General features: G+C 33.8%; 3 protein-coding genes across 3 annotated transcripts; 2 read left to right on the top strand and 1 right to left on the bottom strand.

The window, feature by feature from the left end:
• The first annotated feature begins 5,530 nt into the window (after window positions 1–5,530).
• Window positions 5,531–7,283, top strand: LOC25487332 (GDSL esterase/lipase At5g45910). The gene is made up of 5 exons (XM_013609232.2): window positions 5,531–5,768; window positions 6,086–6,304; window positions 6,404–6,549; window positions 6,674–6,947; window positions 7,081–7,283. The coding sequence occupies exons 1-5, from the start codon at window positions 5,531–5,533 to the stop codon at window positions 7,281–7,283; spliced, it is 1,080 nt and encodes a 359-aa protein (XP_013464686.2).
• A 4,581-nt stretch (window positions 7,284–11,864) lies between these two features.
• Window positions 11,865–19,956, top strand: LOC25487331 (uncharacterized). The gene is made up of 12 exons (XM_013609230.3): window positions 11,865–12,156; window positions 13,015–13,079; window positions 13,223–13,321; window positions 13,822–13,957; window positions 14,059–14,118; window positions 14,262–14,321; window positions 14,606–14,728; window positions 15,649–15,717; window positions 16,028–16,165; window positions 18,368–18,523; window positions 18,794–18,895; window positions 19,437–19,956. The coding sequence occupies exons 1-12, from the start codon at window positions 11,932–11,934 to the stop codon at window positions 19,467–19,469; spliced, it is 1,266 nt and encodes a 421-aa protein (XP_013464684.1). The 5' UTR covers window positions 11,865–11,931; the 3' UTR covers window positions 19,470–19,956.
• A 2,072-nt stretch (window positions 19,957–22,028) lies between these two features.
• Window positions 22,029–25,415, bottom strand: LOC25487330 (proline-rich extensin-like protein EPR1). Its single transcript, XM_039830714.1, has 2 exons — window positions 25,084–25,415; window positions 22,029–24,997 (listed from the first exon to the last, which is right to left on the bottom strand). Exons 1-2 carry the CDS (start codon window positions 25,250–25,252, stop codon window positions 22,311–22,313), a joined length of 2,856 nt encoding a protein of 951 aa, XP_039686648.1. The 5' UTR covers window positions 25,253–25,415; the 3' UTR covers window positions 22,029–22,310.
• Window positions 25,416–25,506: the final 91 nt, after the last annotated feature.

The following is a 25,506-nucleotide window of genomic DNA, read 5'->3' as shown; positions in this document are numbered from 1 at the left end:
TTTCGTGTATTTTGGGCTATGGGGAATCAATCCGGGTGGTTCCAAACTGATTCTTTTGATGTAATTAAATGTATTTGAGCTTTCTAAACCTTTTGTAACATCAATTGAATTAGATTGGACTCGGTTTTGTGAATCGTATCATAACTTTTGAAAATAGTCCTAGAACATGAATTTTTCCAAAAACTCGATTTCTCAAAGAAAAAGCATAGGACTAAGGTTGTATATTGCTTGTTTGATTTCTAAAGTTGGTTCAATGTCTTAATCATGTAAAAAGTGATATTTCGGGTGGGATTGTGAAAGGTTGTGAAAATAGGATTCTTTCATGAACATAAGTTGTGCTTGGGTTAATGTGATGGTTCGAAGACGACTTAACTTCATGTATGCATTATTGATTAAGATTGGTTAATAGTGTTCAATTGTCCTTGTTGTTTCGTTTCAAGTTGGTGTGGTGAAATGTTCATATGATTAAGTGAAATTGTGTGAACGATATTGTGATTATTGTTAATCAAGTTGTTTATGTGATGATGAATACTATGATTTAATTGTGTGTGGACATGTTTCCTTGGTAATGCAATGTTGTAGAGATAATTGGTGAAATGTTCATATGATTAAGTGAAATTGTGTGGACGATATTGTGATTATTGTTAATCAAGTTGTTTATGTGATGATGAATACTATGATTTAATTGTGTGTGGACATGTTTCCTTGGTAATGCAATGTTGTGGAGATAATCAATATAATTGGGTGTTGTCCTATATATTGGGTTGAGATTGTGAATTGTTGTCGCATTATCGAGTCCTTATACATGTTCATGCATCATAGTCGTTGTTGCCGTAAAAGGGTTGAACTCTTTTACTTCGAGATTATTGTAAGGCAGGTGTGAGCCCTTACATTCGATGTGCAAGTGGCATCGAAAGGTGACGATCTTGTTGAGATTTGGTACCACATGCATTTATGTGTCAATAAGTGCATATCATATCATGAGTCCTATGTGAAATATGTGATTGGTGATAAATGAGATGAATGAATGTTGATAATGATTGCTCAATGATTGATGTTTGTGAATGAATATTTATGATTGGATAATTACTCATGTGATTGATATATGTTGATATGAGCTATCAAGTTGTGATATAAGTATTTATGCATGACTATTATTATTCAAGTACATGATATTATTTGATTTAATTGTTATCTGGATTATGATAATGTAATGCTTACCCCCAGTGGTTTTAACCGCCTACTTGCTTGTATGGGTGAGTAGACGTTGTGTAGGAGTAGTCTCGGTGAGTCTTTGCTTGGGATATCGGGAGCTTCCTCCGATATCGGTGTCGTGTCGGCTCTGATCTAGGCTTGTCGTGTCGGTCTAGATTAGGTTGTTTATATTTTCCTTTGGATTATTATTTTGTTGATGACTACCCGTATGTTTGGGTTTTGAGATTTATCTTTGGGATATGATTTATTTGCTCATGGCATGTATATATTCGATCACTCTGATTTATATTCCGCTGTAACTGTTGAGATTTACATACATGTCTATCGGTTTTTGAATTTTGAATAAGACGTAATCTCTATTTCTTGAATAAATGTATTATTCGCATGTTTAATTGCTTTAATAGAAATAGGAGCGTTACACATACGGTTCACAAAAACTGGTAAATCAAATTAGTATAAGCATTTCATTTTTTATACCACAATAGACGAATAAACTGTAATGTCCATACTAAACTGTCTAACATATTTAATTACAACATGAATTTTGTCTGAAATAAATTATATTAAGATACTGGATATATTAAAATTACAACATGAATTTTGTCTGAAATGAATTATATTCAAGCACAGTCTCATACATCTGAGGAAAAATGCTAATTGACGAGTACAAACCATAAGCCGTATCTGAATACAAATGCACTAACCGGCGAGTACAAAATGTAAAATCCTTGTTTAAGTAATAATACACTAACTAACGAGTACACTATACATAAGGAAATACAATTGATGGCATAATAAGAGACAACTGTACATAATCATCCAGCTTCTTCTACTTGCCCTTGCCACGATCAACCTGCTTATCTAAAATAAAATAAAGGGATTGGGGTGAGACATGATGTCTTAGTGAGTTCCACCTATCCTAGACTGTAGGCGATCTTGGAAACCTATGATTGTCATTTATTTGTACATAAACATAATTTAGGGTTTGTCGGCGATACTTCAAATGCACACAAGCCTGGTGAGTTTACTGATTTTTTCCTCACAGGTCCTAATGGAATCTTTACCGGATTTTCAACTGAGTTTGTCGGAAGAGCTTAGGACTTGGACAAGAACAACGTGAAAACCCTCGTTGGAAAACAATCCGGTAAAGGGATTGTGAAGCTGGAAGGAAACATCAACCTTCCTCAACCAAAAGAGGAACACAAGAAAGGGATGGCCTTGAATTGTCTAGAGGCATCATTGGATGTTTTGATATTAAGAATGGTGGAAGGGTTGTTCTTTTGAACACAAAGAACCTTATCTTGTGATTCTGCTTTACAAGTTACCTACATTGTTAGAGGGAGCGGTCGTGTTCAGGTTGTGTGACTTACACAAGTAAAAAGTGTTTAGACATACACACATAATTGAACAAAATTCAAGAAAAAAATGATAGAATGATATGACTTAATTCTTTTTAATTTATTTTTCTCTACTTGTGTGAGTGTATCCAAATCTTATTTATTTGTATTTGTGTTCAAGCAAGTCTTCCTCCCGAAAACAAACTAAACACATTGTTTATTTGGAGTTTGAATTTGTTAAAACATTATTTTCTCTCATCTCATATGGAAAACGAACTAAACATTTTGACCTCATATATGGAAAACAAACTAAACATTGTGTGTGTCAATATAACAACTTTATCGAGAAATAGAAAATGGGCAAACTATGTACGTCAATGACATGCCTGTAATTCAGGGCAGTGTTGGAATTAAAGGAATGATAACATAATCAAGATATGAAATTATTTTTAATTATCAATACAAAACTGGAATAGAATATAAATTTACCATGAAATAGTTACTAAATATATATAAAAAAAAAAAAAAAAACTCATGTCACTTGATTAAAAATTGATTTATGCATCTCACGAGTTTAACTTAGTTGACAGGGGCCGAGGTTCGAACCCCGAACACCACATTTATTCACCTTAAAAAAGGTGAATTCTAACCACTATACTACTTGACCAAACAAAAAAATTGATCTATGTGGAACACTTACATTCAAAGGAGCCAATAATGCCTAATAAAAAAATCTTAAGAATTGACTAAAAAATTGCTTGACAATTAAGTAAAAATGCAAAATAGCAAACATCTATCGACAATAACTTGACGATAAAATTGAGATATGAATGAAATAAATTGAAAAAAAAAACATAGCATAACATAACCTTTGACTATCCTGTTATCCCGGAAGACATCAATGTTTTCCAAGTCTTAAAACACTCAAATCAGCGCCATCACCTTCTAGAAAAAAGCAAATCATGCCATGAGAAATAAGCTTGAGTACACAGATTTTTCCTTTGACAGGAAAATAGAGACCTATATTAACAATAATTGACACACTATTTTTCTAACACTGATTCAATGCTTTATTTTTCTCTTTATCTCTCTTTTTATCATATCATCAACCTATTACATATATCACAATATTCCTCTATTTCATTCTTTGTCAAGATTATTAATTGATGTATAAGTGTCTACAAAATATTTTCTTATTTTGTGGCAATTCATGATGACGGGGAACAAGTTGGTTTAATAATTGTGTTGTTAGAAAGGTGGGGAATGGACAGAATACGAGTTTTTGGAGGGACACGTGGGTGCGAAATCAACTTCCTTCCCTCGACTTTTTTCTATTTCTCTTCAAAAGGAAGCGAAGGTGGGTAATTTGTGAGGTGCAAATGAAGATATTGATGCTTGGTCTTTATTGTGGCGAAGACCGCTTTTCGTGCGGGAATTGAATTTGCTTAACGATTTGAAGGATGTGATCCTGGAGTGGAGTGTTTTGGTTTGGGAGGATAAGTGGTGGTGGAAAGTGGACGAAATCAGGGTTTTCTCGGTTAAGTCGGCATATATATATATGTTGCTTGAACAATCATTAGATGTGGATGTCACTTTGAGCCGGTCGAAGGAGAGGGTGTTTGAGTCAATTTGGAAGTACATAGAACATTAATTGAAATATTATATTCAATAGTTCTTGAAATATTAATTGAAAAATATTACATGCAAGTACATAGAAACTTATGTATTGAACGAATACTAATATCAATTTTAAATATCTAATAAATTATATGGTTTCAAAAATAAATTATGATTAAATAAAAAGTACAATTAAAGATTTAAAAATAGTTGATAATGGGGGTTGCAATAACACTTGGGAATCTTTATTTTTTTCATAGAGAATAATTTTATTTTATTTTACTAATAAGCTTTTAAATTTGAGAGTTTTGTTTTGTTTTATTTTAATTAAGATCTCTCCAAGACATAAGGGACATGATATGCCTCGGTAATATTACTATCGTTCACACACTGCAGGAGCAATCAATGCGCCGGTTTTTTGGTTAAAATGGGAGTCTCGTCTGATCTTGAGTTATCTATCCACTTGTCTTCTCTTGTTGGGATGAATGACCTGCTAAGGAATGATGCTTGGGGAACCTTTTTATCTAAGGGCTAGTTTTTGTTTGTCTGTTCAGACTTTTTTCTTTGTTCCTTGCCTCTGTTTTCTTTTTCCTATTTATGTTATTTTCCCTTGTAACCAAAAAAAATTAAAATCGCTCCTACAAAATTTTGTAACATAGTGGATATTGACAAAAAAAAAAAATTGGACAAAATCTCGTGCTTTACTAAAAGTGGTGGTGGTTCACCTTTGAACCATATTATGGGTCCTTATATTACTAATTGAAAATATAAGATAATATTCTATTGTAAAATTATTTGTGCATGCCCATACACTCATTCAACACCATGAGTCAAAAATAGAAAGAGTGACGTGGTAAATATATTGAAAGTGAGGTAAAAAAAATAAGGTGTTGAGTGGAAGTTTGAGAATGATGAGTGTTGCAAATATATGATACATCGGCTATTTTCTAAAAATATTTATGACAAATCTAACAGTACATTGAATCATTTACACATCTATTAAAGGAAATTATTGTAACACATTTGGTTTAAGTTTACGAATCTTGTTGTAGGGAATTGTTGCAAACTAACTAGCCATGTGTAACAGCCCAAACAAGGGTAGGAAAAATTGTTGAGGTAATTAATGAACTCATATTTAAAGGATGCTTACGTGTTCAAAAACATTAATTAATACAAAATATAACAGCTTTAATTGAATCAAAACAATTAACTACTTCCTGGTTAGAATGATAGTTTTATGACAAGATTACTCGTTGGTGTGGCAATATATATATAAGGTTGATCAATCTCATTGCCAATCACCCATCATCATATTCATCTTAATTAATAATATTGATAATTTCCTTCCTTACAATTAAACCATGAATGTATTCACTCTCTTCCTCATCACCTTCACATGTGGTTTTCTACAAAATGTAGTTTCAAATGCAAATCCTCTCTCATATGAAGCTTTCTTTAACTTTGGTGATTCTATAAGTGACACTGGGAATGCTGCTTCTATCTTGCTACCTATGCCTAACCCTATTCCTTATGGTTCTAGTTACTTTAAACATCCTTCAGGACGTATGTCAAATGGACGACTAATCATAGATTTTATTGGTATGATTAAGTTTTTTTCTAGTATTATAAATTAGTTTTTCTCCAATGATAAGAATAAGAAACAATAAAAATTATTTACATGCAATCTACAAAATGTATTTGATATATTATCTCTCTCTCACACACAGATACCTAGATACACATACGTGAAATATGGTTTAATGTCTTAACTTGATATTTAGATAAAAAAAAAATAATGAAATGAGGTTTTATTAAAAATAAATAAAAAATCTATTTTCTGTTGTGGAAATCAATAAGAGTAATATGCAATTAAATTTTGATCAAAGTTCTTTAACATGTGATCATTTCAATTGTAGCCGAGGCATATGGGTTGCCGTTTTTGCCTGCCTATGAGAATAAAAGCATAGACCAAGATATCAAAAAAGGAGTAAATTTTGCATTTGCTGGTGCCACTGTACTCGATGTTGAGTATTATGTCAAAAATGGGCTTCCTCTTCCAGATACAAATAACTCATTGAGCATTCAACTTGGATGGTTCAAGAATATCAAACCCCTCCTCTGTAAAAGCAAAGAAGGTTTTACCATAAGTAGTGGATTTTTTTATTTTTTTATTTTTATGAAATACATGAAATTTTTTCGATATGGCTAACAAACTTTGCTTCATTGTATGATAGATTGCAATATCTACTTCAAGAAATCATTGTTTATAGTTGGAGAAATTGGTGGCAACGATATTATGAAGCATATGAAGAATAAAACTGTTACAGAACTTCGAGAAATAGTTCCCTTTATGGTTGAAGCCATTACTAACACCACAAATGTATGTTTTATTGCAATTAAGTTTTGGAATGACTACTTCACTAAATTATAATTCAAAGAGAAATATCATTGATTGGATCATCCGCGTGAAAAAATGTGACATTGATTTTGTTTCTATGTGCTAGGTGCTAGTCGAAGAAGGAGCTGTAGAGCTAGTGGTACCTGGGAATTTTCCGATGGGATGCAGTGCTGGAATGTTAACATTGGTGAATAGTAATAAGAAAGAAGACTATGATGAATTTGGGTGCTTAATAGCTTACAATAATTTAGTCGAGTACTTTAATGGGCAACTAAAAAATTCTATAGAGACACTAAGACAGAAGCACCCTGAAGTTAAGATAATATACTTTGACTACTATAATGATGCCAAACGTTTATATCAAACACCGCAACAATATGGTGAGCAGTATTTATATATAATTATATATGTTGGAAATAACAATATACGTATTTGATTGCTATTGCTACCAAAAATTATTCCTTTTTATTTCATTTATGCATGCTTACTGGATCAATCAAATTAATTATGCAGGTTTTGATAAGGATGCTATTTTCAAAGCATGTTGTGGAGGATGTGGATCACTTGTCGCTATAGTTTGCTCTGATCCTTCAAAGCGTATAAATTGGGACGGACCTCACTTTACTGAAGCAGCTTATAAGCTAATAGCAAAAGGGCTAGTTGAGGGTCCATTTTCAAATCCTTCTCTTAAATCCCCTCTTTTCAAAATAGCTTAGATAACTTATTAGGATGCATGATACTACTAAAGATAAATAAATAAAAATGTAATGAATTTGTCCTTGAGGTTTTGATATGGATGAAATTTGTAACCTCAAAGGGCGAAGTTCAAATCCCATAGAAGACTATTGGGGAAAAATTCAAATAACATTTGACTTTATTGTAAAATGATCATTAATTTCACTGTAATTAATAATAATTTTTCATTCATCGATTATAAAAAATTTGTAATGTATTTTTATGAGTAATCAATTTAAATCAATTATGTGAGAATAATGATTTTTTCTTTTTGGGTGCAAAAAGGGATGTGATAATAAACTTGATCGCTATATGAGAATAATGAATTTTTTTTGGGTAAAAAAAGGATGCGATAATATACTTTAACTACATGAAAATATTAATTTTAATGTGTGATTTAACATTAGCACCCTAAAGACATAACTATCCCTGCAAAAAAATAAAGACATTGATCTCACTAGTAGTAAAAAAACTAAAATTCATGATATAATAACTATTAGATTATGTTTCCTTCAAGAAAAAAATTAGTAGATTATGTTTATTTGACTTTGTACTAAATTTTTTATTACTACCAGTTATTTTTTTAACAATATAATACTTTACAGTATCTATATGTTAATTAATTTATTAATTGGATTATAAACGCTCTTGAAATGCATCGAGTTCATATTTTAGTTGAAACAATCTTTTATAAGACTTTACTTATCTTAAAGTGAACTTTAAGTTATTAGAGCTAACTTCCTTGAGACTTTAAGGTATAAGAAAAAATAATTAATTATATCCTCCAGTTACGGTTATAAGCAAAACTCAATATTTTAGGTTCATTTATTTAATGATGTTTGTAATCTTGCAAGTACAAAATGTAAAATGCTTGTTTAAGTAATAATACAGTAACTAATGAGTACACTATACATAAGGAAATACAATTGATGACATAATAAGAGACAACTGTACATAGTCATCCAGCTTCTTCTACTTGCCTTTGCCACGATCAACCTGCTTATCTAAAATGAAATAAAGGGATTGGGGTGAGACATGATGTCTTAGTGAGTTCCACTTATCCTAGACTATAGGCAATCTTGGAAACCTATGATCGTCATTTATTTGTACATAAACATAATTTAGGGTTTGTTGTTCTATTTTGCACATCGTATCGATCTGGGGAAGTCTAGGATCATTGACAGTATACTATCATAATTCTTGTCATATCATATCATATTTCATGTTATCATTCTTTTTGGTTAGCACTGTGAGCGTGTAACACACAATTATTATCAGAGTTCATTTTACGGAATGCATCGGGTAGAGTAACCCCAACCACATTCCACTGTTGTCTGATGAAATTTCATATTGTATCAGGCTAACATCGGAACTCCTCTTATCGTCATGTAGGACTTGCATTGGAAAAATGTATGTCCACTACTGACGGGGAACCTCAACTCCAGTACTGACGCGAAGTGCGAATGCCATAACTTAACTGCTTATATAATTTCTTATAAACATAATTGTTGAAATTTGTCTTCAAATTTGTGTTTTGGGAGAATAGAGAAATCGTGACACGTCGTGTCACAATTTTCAGGCAGCGAGCATGGTTTTTCAGGGTGCTCAATCGTGTCACGTTTTTAGGAAAACGTGACACAATTTTCAACTTGCTGGGCACATTTTCAAGATAAGGTTGGCCGTACCTTGGGTCGTACGCACCAATCGTGTCACGATTTGGACAAACATGACACGATTTTGACAACTGAAGACTGCTATATAAGTGTTCTTGTGCAGATTTTGAAGAAGAGCTTTTAGAGAGAGAAACTTGGATTACAAAGGAGGTAACTTTAGGGTTGAGTGTCTTTGTAGTGAGGATCTCTTGGGTTGGGGAACATTGTAAACACCTTGGGTAGTGAGATTTCGCCATTGGAAGGATCAAAAAGCTTCCTTTTGTGTTTTCTCTTAAGATTCATTGAGAGTGAGGGTGACACAAAATGGGTAGAAATTAAGTCTTGTTCTTGTGTAAGCTTATAAGCTAATTTCTTGTAACTATTTTGTAACTCTTTCATCATAGTGGATTGGAGGGCTGCTCTCTCCCCCAAATTAGGTCATATTGGACCGAACTGAGCCAACAATCTTGGTGTGTTTGTTCCTTTCTTTCATTGCTTATCTTTATTACTTTGATTATGCTTGTGGTGTTGCTCTACACTTAGATTTAGGTCTGTTTTTGTTGTTGATGTTTGAAGACACTTTATCTATTGATTACCACTTCCTTTGATCCACACATCTTTGTTATTCATTTCCTCCTTTACTGATTTTGCTACAATGATCAGCCAAGTGACACAAAATTTTCACGAGATAGCTTATATATATGTAGGAGGAAATGACCCAAATGCCCTTCTTAAGAATTTTCCCCGATTACTAATTACTTATACATTATTTTTTTTTCTTGACATAAACTATTAATTTAATTATCAAACTACCATTCTGGTTTATAATCTCTATGAAAATACAATAAATATTCATAAATATACGAAATCCATCAATTAATTAGTAGCTAATATTAAAATTAGCAATCAAATTGATAGATTTTATGTAATTTAAAGATGAATTATTATATTTATAAATAAATTGAAGAGAGAGTGATAGTTTTTGAGACTAAATAATAGCCGACCAAAAAAACTAGTTAATTAATGGATTTTCTCTTAGAGAATAAAAACAATATAATAATTTACATATTTATTTTTTTATTTAATAAAATTAGTAAATTTATCCCCTCTCGTAAAGTATTTTTCATAATATGTCCTTGTGAGCTTAGCTCAGTTAGTATGAATAATGCATAATAATATATAAGGTCCGGGGTTCAAACCCCAGCTACCACAAAAAAAAAAAAGTATTTTTCTTAACATGCAACAAATCTAATGCCATCGTTGAACTTATTTTGTTGAGTAAATAACTCTAGGAGTATTTCATATTGGTCAGAGGGACTTATAATAGGAAACCAATTGAGTATTTTATATCGATTGTGCATCAATCAACAATAAAAGAGATGGGTTTCCTTAAAAAAAAAAAAAAAGAGATGGGGTTGGGTAGCTCAATAGTTTGATCTTGAACGATAAGAAGTTGGAGGTCTTGGTTCAAACTCGGGTAAAAGAGAAAAACTAATCTAATAACTAAGTATAGATCAATTGTTAAGGAATAAGAAGTTGGAGGTTTGAGTTCAAACCTGAACAAAGAAATAAATGTCAATCTAACAACTTGAATCACATAATTAAAAAAAGGTTTCATAACACATCTTTACATGGAAATCCGTTGAGGAAACAATAAATGTCGCATTTACAATTGTTTGAGTCACCTTCCACCACCGTATTCGTTCAATCTAGTTTTGCGTCCAAGAATTCCTATCAACCACCACTTGACCTCCTTCAATTCCATATTTGTCCCATTAATTTCGTAGCTAATTCTTGAGACAAATATGAAGAAGAAGGGGGATAAAGGAAAAATATTTTAAGATGAAATCAAGAATGATAAAATGAAGCTATGAGATTGAATTAATCAAATGAAATGATGAAAACAAAGAAAGAAGAATATTAACAGATATTGAAGCATAAGGAAATCAGAAACCCTATAGATGTTTGATTACTGTGTGTTGTTGAGGCAAAGACTCTGTTGGGATGGCCATGTGAGGGCAGTAGAGGGGTGGACGCGCAACACATAGAAGTTTCTCAAAAATTAGAAGGAACAAAGGAGAGTGGAGATAGGGGTGTCATGGAAATCAAAATGTTGCATATGGACAAAGAAATGTGCCTTGGTAAAAACAATTGGTTGCTTCGTACAAAGTATTATTTGGTAAACTTCGTGTATAAGTAATGTAGAGTTCATGAGAATTTATTATTGTCGAAATTATTGCTTTGAAGACGGAAATGACAATTCAAATTCAAACTTGTATATGCAAGGTTAGCAAGAATTGGGAGGAAAATGGCTAGTTAGAACCCGCAGTCCATTATTATATTCAGGGGCCGGGGTTCGAACCCCGGACACCCTACTTATTCATTCTATAAGGTAAATTCTGGCCACTAGATTACCTGACAAAAAAAACCGCATTTAATGTTGGCGTGAGCCTTATTACGTAAGCTCATGTGAGGGGGAGGGAAACCAAGCTTATGATCAGGATTATTCAAAAGCTTAACCTAATAAGCTTTTATAAAAAGAAGAAAGAAGACAATCTCAAATTTTCAATATTTTATCATATCGACTTTTTTTTCATATACACATATAAATTTTGTTTTTTATATAATTACCGCAGGGGTCTTCTACTAGTTTGTATTAAATAATCTATCATGATACATTTTTTTTTTTTTTATCATTGAATTTATTTTTAACCAAAAATGCAAAATGTGAGTTTTTATATTGCTATATAAATATTTCCATAAAAATAAATAATACCGCAATAAAATAAGAGTTTTATGATACCGAATTGACGATCTAAAACTAACTTTTCACACAAAATTAATCAAAAACATTTAAAATTGATTTATGAAATTATGAGGTAGTGAAATTTATTAAACTCCTTTCCCTCTTTGAACTCTATCTATCTTCTCTATCCACTCCCTTTCATTCACTCAGTCACTCTCCTCCCGCCACGCCATGCCCAAACGACCTCGCGGTTTCGGCAATTTCGTCAAGAAATTCTTCAGAAATCGCTTCAAGGAATTCAACAACGCTTATGGCGAAACAGTTAGCGATGTCTTTGCTTTCCCCTTCAAAGTTCTCTTCACTCCTTTGACCGTTGCAATTGATATTGCTGGTTCTGCTCCTCGTGGCTTTGGTGTTCCTGAGCTTGTTTCTAAGCTCTCTGCTGCTTCTGTTTTTGTTAGTTTTGCTTACCCTTTTGTATTTTAGCTTTAAAAATCGATTCTTTTTGTGTTTTGCTTATCTGGGTTATCGTCAACTAGTTCTATTTGTCAATTTTGTGTTTTTTAAGGTGAATTGTGTTGTTTTGTTGAGGTTATGTTTTTGGGTTTGTGGGGTTTTGTGGAAATTATTGATGTTTTTTTGTTTATTTATTTTTCCTTAGTTTCTGGGTTTTGGAGGAAATGAGATTTAATGTTGGGTGCTTTGTCGAAAATTGAAATGAATGTTATGTTGCTATGAAACTGTGACACCTACACGAGACATGGCACTAACACTTCAACGCCGATGATAGTTTGAAAAAAATGGAAATTTGAAGGTTGGTGCTACATAGGTAATTTCATCAAGGGTGCTACCATGTGCCCTTGCCATAAGGGCACATGTTAAGGTACTTGAATGTAGAAATTTTGCATTGAAAAGAGCAGCTTTTGGACATTTAAGAAATTGATTACACAACTGTAGTTTTTTTTTTTTTAAGGATAATGTATGTAGTTTCTTAACATTAAGGGCACATGTTAGTTTCATCAAATGAGATTATTATTTTTTTTTGAAAATTGCTGCTGATACATCCTTTATTGTACTCTTTGATGGACTTTATTTGAGTTCATCAATTAGTCAATGACTACCACAAAATGTATTGAGTAAATTTTTATCAAATAATAGATAGTGTATCAGAAAAAATGTTATAAAGTGTGTTGCTAGTGTTCTTCTTTTGATGTTTGCAGGAATTGCATTGTATGCAAGTATCACCATTGTTAGTTCTTTGTTTTGTTTTTATCTTTATTTGATAATGAATATTGCTGCATGGCTTGATTGTAGGCGGTTGCTACTTTGGGGACTTATGACATTGCATTAAACTTGGGAAGGAAGGTGATATGTCAAAGGTGCTGTTTTGTTTTGTATTTATTAATAGATAGATTGTTGTTTCCTCACTTGAGGACATGATGTGTATAATCTTTGGTTAGTGTAGTGTTGTTTGTTGCCTTTGGAATTATTGAAATCTAACTAAATGTGTTATCAAGAACAGGGACTGTGTGACATGTAATGGATGGCAGGCCATGCGGTGTACCATGTGTCGAGGAAGTGGAAGAGTCCACTATCAAGTGAAGAATTGCCACCTGAAGAGGTGAGTACTCTCCATGTGGAAAAAAGTCAGAGTTTACAGGCATTATTCCAATGTAGTTTGTGGTTTATTTAGTGTTATTGTTGAAGTTTTTAATAATGAATTAATGATCTCACAAACTTGTAAAACAGTTGATTCCAATCTCATAAATTGAGATTCTAGTTGTATTTTAATACTCTGCAATCTTTATCTTTTCGGTTCATTTTTGGTTACATGTCTAGATAGTTCAAGGAAACTTCTAAAGTAATAAACTTTGCACTATAAACGATTATAGTGACTCTTACTTAGATGGTCTTTTAGAAGGCCTCTTAAGAAAACGTACATCTGATTTAGAACAATTTGGGTATGTAAGATAGTGCAGTAAAGTGTTTTTCCGTAAATAACTCCCTCCATTTTGATTCCTTGTAGCATATTTTTTTAATCATAATTTCATAGGATTCTCTCTTCGAACTAATATATAAATACCTTATATTTTCTTCTTCAATTTATTTATTCACTTTTAGTGGAGAGAAAGCGACGGCCGAATCTGTTGCAGATGCCATTGTCAACAACCAGGCTGAGTTAGTGCACATACCATCATCCTCTTTCGATCCTCAGATACCATTACCATCAAAAGACTGTCCAATTTGCGATGGAACGGTATGAACTCAATACAATGGCTGTTAACATGATTGATCTAGTAATTTTGCACGCCAATGCTGTTGTGATTTGTGGTTGAAGAATTTTTCGATATTGCACAGGGTGTAATGGGATGTCCTGAATGTAAAAACAAATTACCATTTAAGATTTCAGCTGATGGTGTGAGTTAATTTCTTTAATTCCTTGAACCTATTTTTTCTTTCTTTCTAAATTGTTAATTTTTGCTGATTCATATTTTAAACTTAAATATCATTTGAAATTGTGATAATTCTTACCATTTTTACGTGCCCTTTCTTTGTTTAAGATTATGGAGCCCCATTGGCAAGCTCGTAATGTCTTGGAAAAGATGGATTATCCATATGAGGTCAGTCGTCATTCTAAATTCTCACCTAATTCTATCCGACCAATTGCTATTATTGTCAAAATTGATAAGATAATGTAGACCTCTCTCATATACTACGAAAACAAACCTTGATGCCATACATTTATAGTCATTTGTTAACCTCTCTGTACTATTACCATCGGAGTGAATGCTTCTCTTAGATTTACATTTTATGCAAACTACTAATTAGTATTTTTTTCATTTGAGATTCTCACTCTTATTTGACACCGTATTCTTAATCTTTTTTATGTTTTTAATATTTTCAGCACATAAGGGATAGCATGAAAGATCCCGATATTGCTGAATTTTGGTTGATTGCCTATCCACAGATTATGTATGGATTTACCTATGGCGACAATGCAAAGAAGACAATATTGTCAGAGTATGAGGTTGTTTGTTCATATTCCTTCTTATTTTTCAGTTTCAGTTCAACTATTCATGTATTGATTTGTCCCCTTATTGGTTTTGATATGCTTTTATTTTTCCTTTTGAATGTCCTCTTTGCTCGTTCAAATTATTCCTTTTGGACTTATCAATACTAGTACTGAACTACTTAGAGGATAGTAGTTCACTTGAATATGTGCTCTGAAATAGAGAAACATCAAAGAACAAAACTAATGGAGCTGGCCTACTGACTTCAAGGGTTTTAGGCTTAACATAACAATAACACGGTTGTGCTCGGTAGTGATGAAGATGGGCGTGAAAACATCTTAGAAAATGAGGAGTGAAGTATGAAAATGATTTGCCCAAAACAATCATCCTTTGCAATTTGCTGAGGAAATGCGTCGAAGTTTATTTTCCACTTCCAGTAATTTCTCTAACTGACAAGCATAATCTCTTAGAAGACGTTCTTTGAACAAAATGGTGTAGCTTATATGCCAACAAGGAAATAACTCCATAACTATTCTTTATTGCTAATCACATGCATTCCATTCATTTTTTGCACAATGGTGTGTTAGGCATATGGTTTTATTAGTCAATTGTAAGAAGAAACGTTTATACGGGCTTGAGTAACCCTTGAATGGATTTTATATTGGTGGGGAAGGTGATGCAGAAAACAAGATTGAGTATTTAAAAAGAATTTGAAGAAAAGGCAGAAGGTGCATAATACCTCTGATTATGTAACTTATAAAGTTGATTATTCTATCCTCCCATACAGTAGCTTTTTCAAGTTAACCAGGCATCATGCAGCCTAACTACACATTACCTATAACATTTATGCTCTAAAGCTTTTGATCAAATCAATTCAAAGCTGTTTTTATTTTACCTCCATAAATAATATTCGTATTTCTTTTGCGTGTGGGTTTAGGAATCCAGGTGGGACCAACTTCGAGATGAGGTGGCCACGAGAAAACCTGGGTGGGAGTTTCTGAACGATGTAAGTTTCGTATACTGTGCACTGAATATTGTTGCTTGTATTCATGGCTGGTTATGCTCTTGGCTATGGACGCAAGCACATAAATGTAGCTATGTAGGAATAAATATTTAGCTAGTTGATAAATGGAAAACAGATAAACTTTTACAATTTTGTTGAAAATCAAGGTGATTTTTTAAATAGTTGGATGCTAGATATTTTGTGTTATTCATGTATTTGAAATTATAGCATCTCAATTTTCTTCTTTTTCTTACCTCTTGCACAAATTTATATATTTTTTAATACATAATTTATAATCGTACTGTTATCACAGGCCTTGATATCTATAGATCCTGACCGTGCAAGGGATGATCCTGTCATAGGTAAAAACATCCCTTACTACAAGGCTAAGAAGGCACTGGAGGAGGAGGTTATGAAGCTTGATCCTCCACCAAGACCATCAAATTGGGGTGTATGTATTCACTATCTTCATAATTTTCTGTCACATAATTACAGGCTTTTGTTAAGTGTACTTGTTGAATGTTTCCCTTTTCATTTGTCTAAAATTTTCATATATGACTGTTGAGTTCCTTGTTATTCCACCAACATTAGTCCACACTTTAGATGTTTAGTGCTAAGTGTGAGGGAGTGTGTCTAGAGTTCCCATCAACTATAGATGATTTAGTGCTTATAAAGCATGGACATTCCTCACCTTACAAGTCAGTTTTGTGGGATTGAGATAAATCCTAAATCAAAATTCTAAGAAAAACCATAGTTGTCTGGACTAGACTACTGTGGCCAGTTTGACTTGTAACCTGCGAGTAAGCTGGTCTAAACAAGTTCATGTACGCCCTTTCCACTGAATTTGTCAAACCCAGATGAAACGCCTAGGGTGGTTTAACTTCATTTTATTTGGAGTGCTAGCACCACATTCTTTAACACAATCTCAATGCACTTCTTCCTATTGGTTGAAATTCAAATGAGTTTCATTCTTTTGAAAAAGATTCCACAAAATTATTTGGATCACATAAATTTGGTGGGACCTGCATTATTTTCAACTAATAGGAGGAAGTGTGTGAAAAAAGTGTCTCAAAGAGTGTGCTGCTAGCATTTCTCATTTTACTTGAGCTTCACAAAAGGAAACTTGTTGTGTGTATGTGAAAAACAGTTGAATGGTAAATCAATCGATGATAAGCTTCTGTAAATCACTTTGGGAGATGATGAAAATAAGGAAACAAATTCCAGATTATGTTGAAAAAAATGTGGTTATAAAATATTCAAAAGTAACGGCTGAGTTTCCTGTGAAAGCTCTACAGTTTAAAAGTTTTCAGTTGAGATATGTGAGCCTTTTTGCATTGTGTTCAAAAATGCTGGTTATATAAACTTCATAAATTGACTAAATTAATCTCACACCCACTACATTCTGTGTTAACTTCATAAACCTGCTACCTATTATGAGGAATTCATTTTTTTTTTTAATCATATCTAGTTTCTAACCCAACCATCATCCAATGATAAGAATTTAGCTAGAGAGTTAGGATATGATAAAGTGACAAGATTAACTTATCATATCTTGTTGACTCGTCATTCGTCAAACATTGGATTGAGATGGGATATGATAGCTCATTTTATCACGTCTCTATTGTCATGGGCCAAATAACAAACCCTCAGGCTTTGTTTGGGAGTTAAGAGGGAATTGGAGGGGAGGGCTTTGGAGGGAAGGGGAGGAAGGGAAATATTAGAGAATTCTTCACATTTTTTTGGGAAAGGATTTTGAAGGGAGTGGGATGAAAATACTTGTGAGTAATATATCATTTATTTTGAAAGTATTTTCAAGAGAAGTAATGAATTTGAAAATTTATTCAAAATCTCCAAGTTCTCCCCCAATGCATTTTTTCAGTTCCCCTATTGGAGGGTTTTAGTCCAATGAAGAAAAATAAAATCTCATTCAAGTTGGAGGGACTACTCACCCTTCCCTTTCCCTTTATTCTTCCCTTATCGTCAAAGCGCTCCCCTTCCTTTCCCTTCAAACTCCCAAACAAAGCCTTAAAAGTTTGCACTGTGCACTAAACATTGTCATACTCATACCTAATAGATTGGTTAATATAGCTATTGGCTCATGGATGCTTTGTGGTAAAATGCTATCTCTGGCATTATATCTTGAGGGGGAAGATTACATTCATTGATGCAAATAAATTGAGGATTCGTGTTGATGCCTAATCATGTATTTAAAGACAAACAGTAAGAATTGAAACGATAAAGTATCACGTTGACCTGGTAGTTAAAACATCTGACATTAGAATGGATGAGAACATAATACCAATACAGTATATACGAAGTATGATAGAGTTAGTTTGGATAAACTTTCAACAATCACTTATAGGAAAAGAAATGTTGAATTGGTTTTACCAATGACCGGGTTTATAAATAATAACTTTTCACATATGTTGAAATTAGCTTTTACACCTCAATCCTTTCATATTTTCCCACATTTTTTCTTTCGATAAGCACCTTAAAATTTATTAGGATTTTTTATAAGTGGAGAATTTAACACTTTTCTCATTTTATTTGTGTCTGTACATGTATATCCTTTGCATTTTTTTTTTTGAAAAGTAATGTAAATTGTAGTCACTATTGCTCTGAAACAAGACATAACTAACCACAGAATTGACAGGAACTGGACCTTCCATTGAGTCCATCATCTTGGGATGAAGAGGATCTCAAAAATCCAGAAAAACTCCATGAAATGAATGTTCTTCTCAATGCTCAAAGAGAAATCTCTGAAAATATATTGGATGTACAGTGGGAAACTAAATGGCGTCAAGAAAAGGTTGGTGATCTTTTCTCTTTCCATCTCCCGTTTGTTTGTTCGTGCCAAAAAGGATCAATTTATCAGACCTGTCCTAGTCACTCATTTTCATGCAATGAAATTATTATGTCCAACAGCATGTACATTACAACTGTCTTAGCATACCTTGTGCTCTTACCGATAGTTCAGAATCATAGGGTGTTCTTGGTTCTTTCCCCTCAATTAGTGTTTGATTCTTCCATGTTAATTTTCTATCTTTTTGTGCTGACTGATGCTTGATTTGACCTTAAGGTGAATGAGATGCTAGAGGAAAAGTTGCAGCCATACATTCAGAATATAGACAATGAAGTTCTTTCTGAGCCTATTTTATTAAAATCACAAAAGCAAGAAAAGGTTCTCTCTCTCTCTCTCTCTCTCTCCGTGTTTTATCTGGGTTTGCGTTCATTGATTATGCATGTTGACTAGGACAGTGACTCACAATTTTCTATTTGGAATGTCACGCTCCTACTCAATGAGTATATGTATGTGGGAAGATTTATTTACTTGTGGCCTCTAACTCATTAACTTATTTGTTTGTTGGTTATTGGTTTGCACATGTTTCTATTTTGAAGTATAGTGCTATGTTAAAAGATAAATGAAAAGTAATTAATGTAAACAAAGTCTTGCGAGCTTTTTTGTAACACTCCTTCCAAGTGTTTGACATTTTCTGGGGTCACTGGATGTTTTACAATGCCAAACTTTGAAGTTTTGCATTCAGTAGAAGTCATGAAACAGATACTGAAACTTAAGGTTGATTAGACGCACATTTTTTGAGAAAAGAAAAAGGAATTTGAAGTGTCTAATATGATGTTTTTATTTTCTCTACAATCTATCCTTCTCCCAGTAGTCACAGTGATAATGACGACTTCCATAATCTTGCCTGTTACTCTTGCAGAAACATCGACAACGGAGGTGGTTCATCTTTTGACATGATGGGATGATTTTGGTTGCCAGAACGTGCTTGTATCCTTAATTTTGTATATGCAGCACTCAATCATAATCAAGCTCACATGTTATGCCTAGCTGTCATGCTCATCATTTTTGTGGAGGAAACTATTGTTGGCGACACAAGAAATACACTTTATGAAAAGGAAAGGTTTCTGCTAGGTTTAAATGAACATCCAAGAAGCAACTCAAACCTGCATGCACCCAAACCTAAGCTGATGTTACACTTGCCAAACAATATTCAATTTAGATTATTCATTTTCCAGGGTGTTTTTTCCTTTTAACTAATGATATAAGTATTTATGTTAGTGTTTTGTTATACTTGCAAAAATAACTTATGACATTACTAAGTTTTCGATTTTTTCAATATTTTTTCCAGAATGGTATGTGTATGTATGCTTTGAAGTGTTTATTCACAGTTTATGTGTGTTTATCTTATGACATAACATAAGAATTTGTGTCTGAGAAAATTTGTAAACTTACCTAGAATCGTTTATTATTTGAATAAATATTTATTTATCTGTGTTTCAAACACATTTTACTCTTGTGATACTGAAACTTTCATGCATGTCTTGTGCATTGTTGAGTACCAAGTCTTATTCTGAGAAATTATTTACTACAATTTGGGTTGAAAAGGACAAGTAAAATTTGATTAAGCATTTACATCAATGTTGTGGCAAAGGAGTAGTGTAAGTTGAAATTGAAAGCATCAAATCTTTGGTTTACTTCGACAAGATGAGTGTTATATATGCACTTATGAAACATTGTATGTTTAATTTAGGTCAAATGCATTTAAAGGTCCTTTAAGTTTTTCGTTTTTCCCAAAGTCGTCCTTTAAGTTTCAAAAGTTCCAAAGTTGTCCTTTAAGTTTCAAAAGTCTTAAACAAATCCTTTTAGTTTTTGAGTCGTTTCAAACAAGTCATTTTAGAGGATGATGGTGATGATTTAGATGATAGCAACAAAGAGCATTATCTACCATTTGTCATGCCTAAAAAGATGACTAATTTTAAGTGGGTGTTAGGAGCCATATTTGGTACCAAAGATGAGTTCAAGGAAGCAATTACCAACTATGATATCTACAATAGGACTCGTTTGAAACGATTCAAAAACTAAAAGGACTTGTTTGAGACTTTTGAAACTTAAAGGACGACTTTGGGAAAAATGAAAAACTTAAAGGAGTTTTAGATGCATTTGATCTTTAATTTACTAAGTGTATGTTTGGATTTACAATATGTGGATTCATAATGCGTTAGATGAAATTAAGATAACACCGTGATTTCGTTAAATTTATCGTCAATCCAAACTCTTAAATTATCGTTAATCCGATTACATATATATCTGATTGGACACAATTCAAGTGATCAGGTGACTTTTTTTTCTTCCATGAGATGATAACAGAAGTTACTGACAAAAGTTTGTAGATAGTTCTATACTATATTAATACATTTATACAATTTGATATACAAAATAGTATATAGTAATTAACGTTTAAAAAATGAGTAAAATGGTGATTCACATGGCTTGAATTGAAGTTTAACGTTTGTGAGGATGTATCATTACAATGTTTGGTAGTACATCACTATCATTGCTTTAACACTTGGATAGAGGGAATTAGTTGCATGGATTTTTCCACTTTATAGTACGTTACTATCCTCTACTATTATAGGTCATGGCCCCCATACTAAATTATTAATTAAGCCTCTTACCGACGGTGTGCCCCATCCCTCTTTTTCTTTCAATTAATGAACGGAAAAAATGTGATTTGAAGATATCACTAACTTCTGTTCATTGAAAATGATGGCATATAATGAGTCAAACTTTACATTAAACCGACATATCTGTTGGCAGGGCATAGGAATATTGAAAAAAAAAGTAACATGATATAGACATAGATACGATTTTTGTTCCCATATCTTCAATATTAAGACATTGCTACATTGCTAAAGTTGAAAATAAATAGCATAATTAACTAGAGAATTAACTATTTTATATCTTCATTGTTTGAATTTGATTTGATTAATGTTCAATAGTGTTGTCTTCACTACTCCTTGTTTCAATAGGAAAAATAATATTTTAGACATTCATACATGTCTTTGATATCACGATTGAGAAAGAAATAGAACGAGTGATATTATATTTATGATAAGATAGGAAGCGAGAAATATATAGAAAATAAGATATTAGATAAATGTTTAAAAGTTGAGGATGTCCAAATACAATCGTATAGAAGATCATTGTTATTTATCAAAAGTATAGGATTAAGAATCTAGAACTTTCACTTACAAGCACTTTCATTATAAATTTTATGTACCATTTTATACTAAGGGAGCATCACTTTTTTGGATTAAGAAAGGAATACCAATTTTTATCATATAAGAAGCAAACTTTACAGAATCTTATTTATGTGTGCTTATAGTGTATAGACTATAGACATACGTGTAAAACTATATGCATAATAATTATGTAATAACATTAACATTTTTTTTTTTGAGAGAATGTAATAACATTAACATGAAAAGTATTTTTGAGACAATATGTAACATACTATAAAATAAATATAATTTGATAAATGTGTCCCCTGTTCGATTTCTGTAGCTTCTGGAAACAGAACAATAATGCTAGTAAACTGAAGCAGCAAAAAGTTGAAACAAGAGAATTCACATTGCAACCAGATTATACACGTAAAACTAATTATGAGATGAGATAGATATCTCTTGATTATGTCCAACAATACTTACAAAACAAAAATGTTCACAAATTATATATGTGAAAATTCAAAAGTAATATAATACTATATAATAATTATAATATATGTTCGATTTTTCTATCCAAGAATAGTGCTAGCGAGGGCAGCACCGACCAAAATAGTAATGGAGTATGCCCATACCCCAGATGGACTTGCAGACGCCACTCCGATTGACCTCCCTGGCGTGGTTTCATTCGACGAACGCGTTCCTGGAGGGGTGGAGGACGGTGACGGACTTCCTGCAGTAGTAGACGAAGGTGATGGAGTTGCTGCTGCCGGCAAGGAACCCGCAGGAGATGCTGTTGGAGAATTGGTTGACACTGGGGAACTAGCCGGAGTAGGAGCTGGAGGTGAAGTAGTGGTTGGCACCGGAGAACTTGCCGGAGTGGAAGCTGGAGGCGAGGTAGTGGTTGACACCGGTGAACTAGCTGGAGTGGAAGCTGGAGGCGAGGTAGTGGTTGACACCGGTGAACTAGCTGAAGGTGAAGATGAAGGTGATGTTGGGTTGTTAAATTGATAAGGAGATGGTGCTATTCCATTTCCAGAGGGTGTTTGTGCTACTCCTGGAGGTAGAGATGATGATGGAGAAGAGGTGCTTGGTGCTTGAATGTAAGGTGGCTGAGATGTTGGGGAATGAGCGTTTGGTGGGGTTTGTATATATGGAGGTTGTGAAATTGGAGAAGGAGCTCCTGATGGTGTTTGAATATAAGGTGTATTTGAAGATGGAGAAGGAGTGCTTTTTGGAGGTGTTGAAATATATGGTGTTTGAGAGGATGGAGGAGTACTTTTTGGAGGTGTTGAAATGTATGGTGGTTGTGATGTCGGAGAAGAAGGAGTGTTTGGAGGTGTTTGAATGTATGGTGGTTGTGATGTTGGTGAAGGAGTGTTTGGAGGTGTTTGAATATAAGGAGCTTGGGAAATGGGAGAAGGGGTTTTCGGAGGTGTTGGTACATTTCGAGGGTTATTGCTTGGGGAAGGAGCTTTTGGAGGTGTTTGAATGTAAGGTGCTTGAGAAATTGGAGAAGGGGTTTTGGGAGGTGTTGGCACATATGGAGGTTGAGAAAAAGGAGAGGGTGTTGTTGGAGGTATAATTGGAACATGCGGAGGGTGATTGCTTGGGGAAGGGGTTGTTGGAGGTGTGTAAGGAACATTAGGAGGGGTGTGAATTGGAGAAGGAGATTTAGGTGGTGTAATTGGTACATAGGGTGGTTGAGAGACGGGAGAAGGAGTTTTTGGAGGAATTGGTGTATATGGCGGTTCATTGTTAGGGGAAGGAGCTTTTGGAGGAGTGTAAGGAACATTACTAGGAGGAATAGGATTGTAAGTAGGAGAAGGAGTCTTTGGAGGTGTAATTGGAACATTAGGTGCATGATTGCTTGGGGAAGGAGCTTTTGGAGGTGTAATTGGTACATATGGTGGTTTATTGCTAGGGGAAGGAGTATAAGGAACATTAGGAGGGGTGTGGATGGGAGAAGGAGTTTTTGGTGGTGTAATTGGAACATAAGGTGGTTGATTGGTAGGTGAAGGAGTATAAGGAACATTAGGAGGGGCATGAATAGGTGAAGGAGTTTTTGGTGGTGTAATTGGCACATATGGTGGTTGATTGGTAGGGGAAGGAGTATAAGGAACATTAGGAGGGGTGTGGATGGGAGAAGGAGTTTTTGGTGGTGTAATTGGAACATAAGGTGGTTGATTGGTAGGTGAAGGAGTATAAGGAACATTAGGAGGGGTGTGGATGGGTGAAGGAGTTTTTGGTGGTGTAATTGGCACATATGGTGGTTGATTGGTAGGGGAAGGAGTATAAGGAACATTAGGAGGGGTGTGGATGGGAGAAGGAGTTTTTGGTGGTGTAATTGGAACATGGGGTGGTTGATTGGCAGGGGAAGGAGTATATGGAGCATTAGGAGGGTTGTGAATAGGTGAAGGAGTTTTTGGTGGTGTAATTGGAACATGAGGTGGTTGATTGGTAGGGGAAGGAGTATATGGAACATTAGGAGGAGTGTGAATAGGAGAAGGAGTTTTTGGCGGTGTAATTGGAACATGAGGTGGTTGATTGGTAGGGGAAGGAGTATATGGAACATTAGGAGGAGTGTGAATAGGAGAAGGAGTTTTTGGTGGTGTAATTGGTACATAAGGTGGTTGATTGCGAGGAGATGGTGTTTTTGGAGGAGTATAAGGAACATTTGGAGGATTGTAAATAGGTGAAGGAGTTTTTGGAGGTGTAGGAACATAGGGAGGTTGATTAGGTGAGGGAGGAGTACTTTTGGGAGGTGTATAAGGAGTATTAGGAGGACTATAGATTGGAGAAGGAGTTTTTGGTGGTATTATTGGTACATATGGTGGTTGATTTTCAGGAGAAGGTGTTTTCGGAGGAGTATAAGGAACATTAGGAGGATTGATAATAGGAGAAGGTGTCTTTGGTGGTGTTATTGGCACATATGGTGGTTGATTTCCAGGAGAAGGTACCTTTGGAGGAGTATAGGGAACATTGGGAGGACTATGAATAGGTGAAGGTGTTTTAGGTGGTATAATTGGAACATAGGGAGGAGATATTTTTCTCACAGCCAGCACCACAACAATTAGTTTTTGACCTTTTTCACAATTATCATCTTTTCCACTAATGAAATAAAAAGGACCAGATCTATCAAGTTGAAACTCAGAATCACCATCATCAAATTTCTTGATCGGATACTTTTTGTTGCATTTATCATAATCTTCCTTGTTCACCACTAACACTGAATTTGAGTCCTTCTTGTACTTAAAAACTATAGTACACAAGAAATTCATTATTAAAATCTATCTCACAAGCAAATCAAAAATAGATTTTTGCATTAAATGAAATTAAACTTACCAAGAATATCATTGACTTGGAACCTATTCCTCCCTGTCCATTGACTGTAACTCTCCGAGGGATTCACAACCCATCCATCTTTTCCACCAACATAGAATGTATATGCTTGAGAACTTGAAATTAAACTAAAGAGAAACAAAAATAGGCAAATATGTTTATGAAGCTTCATGACTAATCAACAAGTTCTATACATATAGTATATATTGTACATAAACTTGATGTGCTACTATGTTCACAAAAAAGGTTCAAGACTTTTTTCTAGAGATGAATGAGAGTGAGAAGTGAGAAGTGAGAAGAGAGTTGTGTAAAGTGAGGTTTGGAAAAGTGATGGAGAAGAGAGTGAGATATAAAGAGAAACTTTTTTTTGGTTACCGTTGTATAGTGATGAATGAATTATTGATGTATGTACTAGCAAGCGTGTAT

This window comes from Medicago truncatula, chromosome 2 (genome assembly GCF_003473485.1).
Source record: "Medicago truncatula cultivar Jemalong A17 chromosome 2, MtrunA17r5.0-ANR, whole genome shotgun sequence".
NCBI classification, from domain to species: Eukaryota; Viridiplantae; Streptophyta; class Magnoliopsida; order Fabales; family Fabaceae; genus Medicago; species Medicago truncatula.
This window is presented reverse-complemented; position numbering and strand designations above follow the sequence as displayed.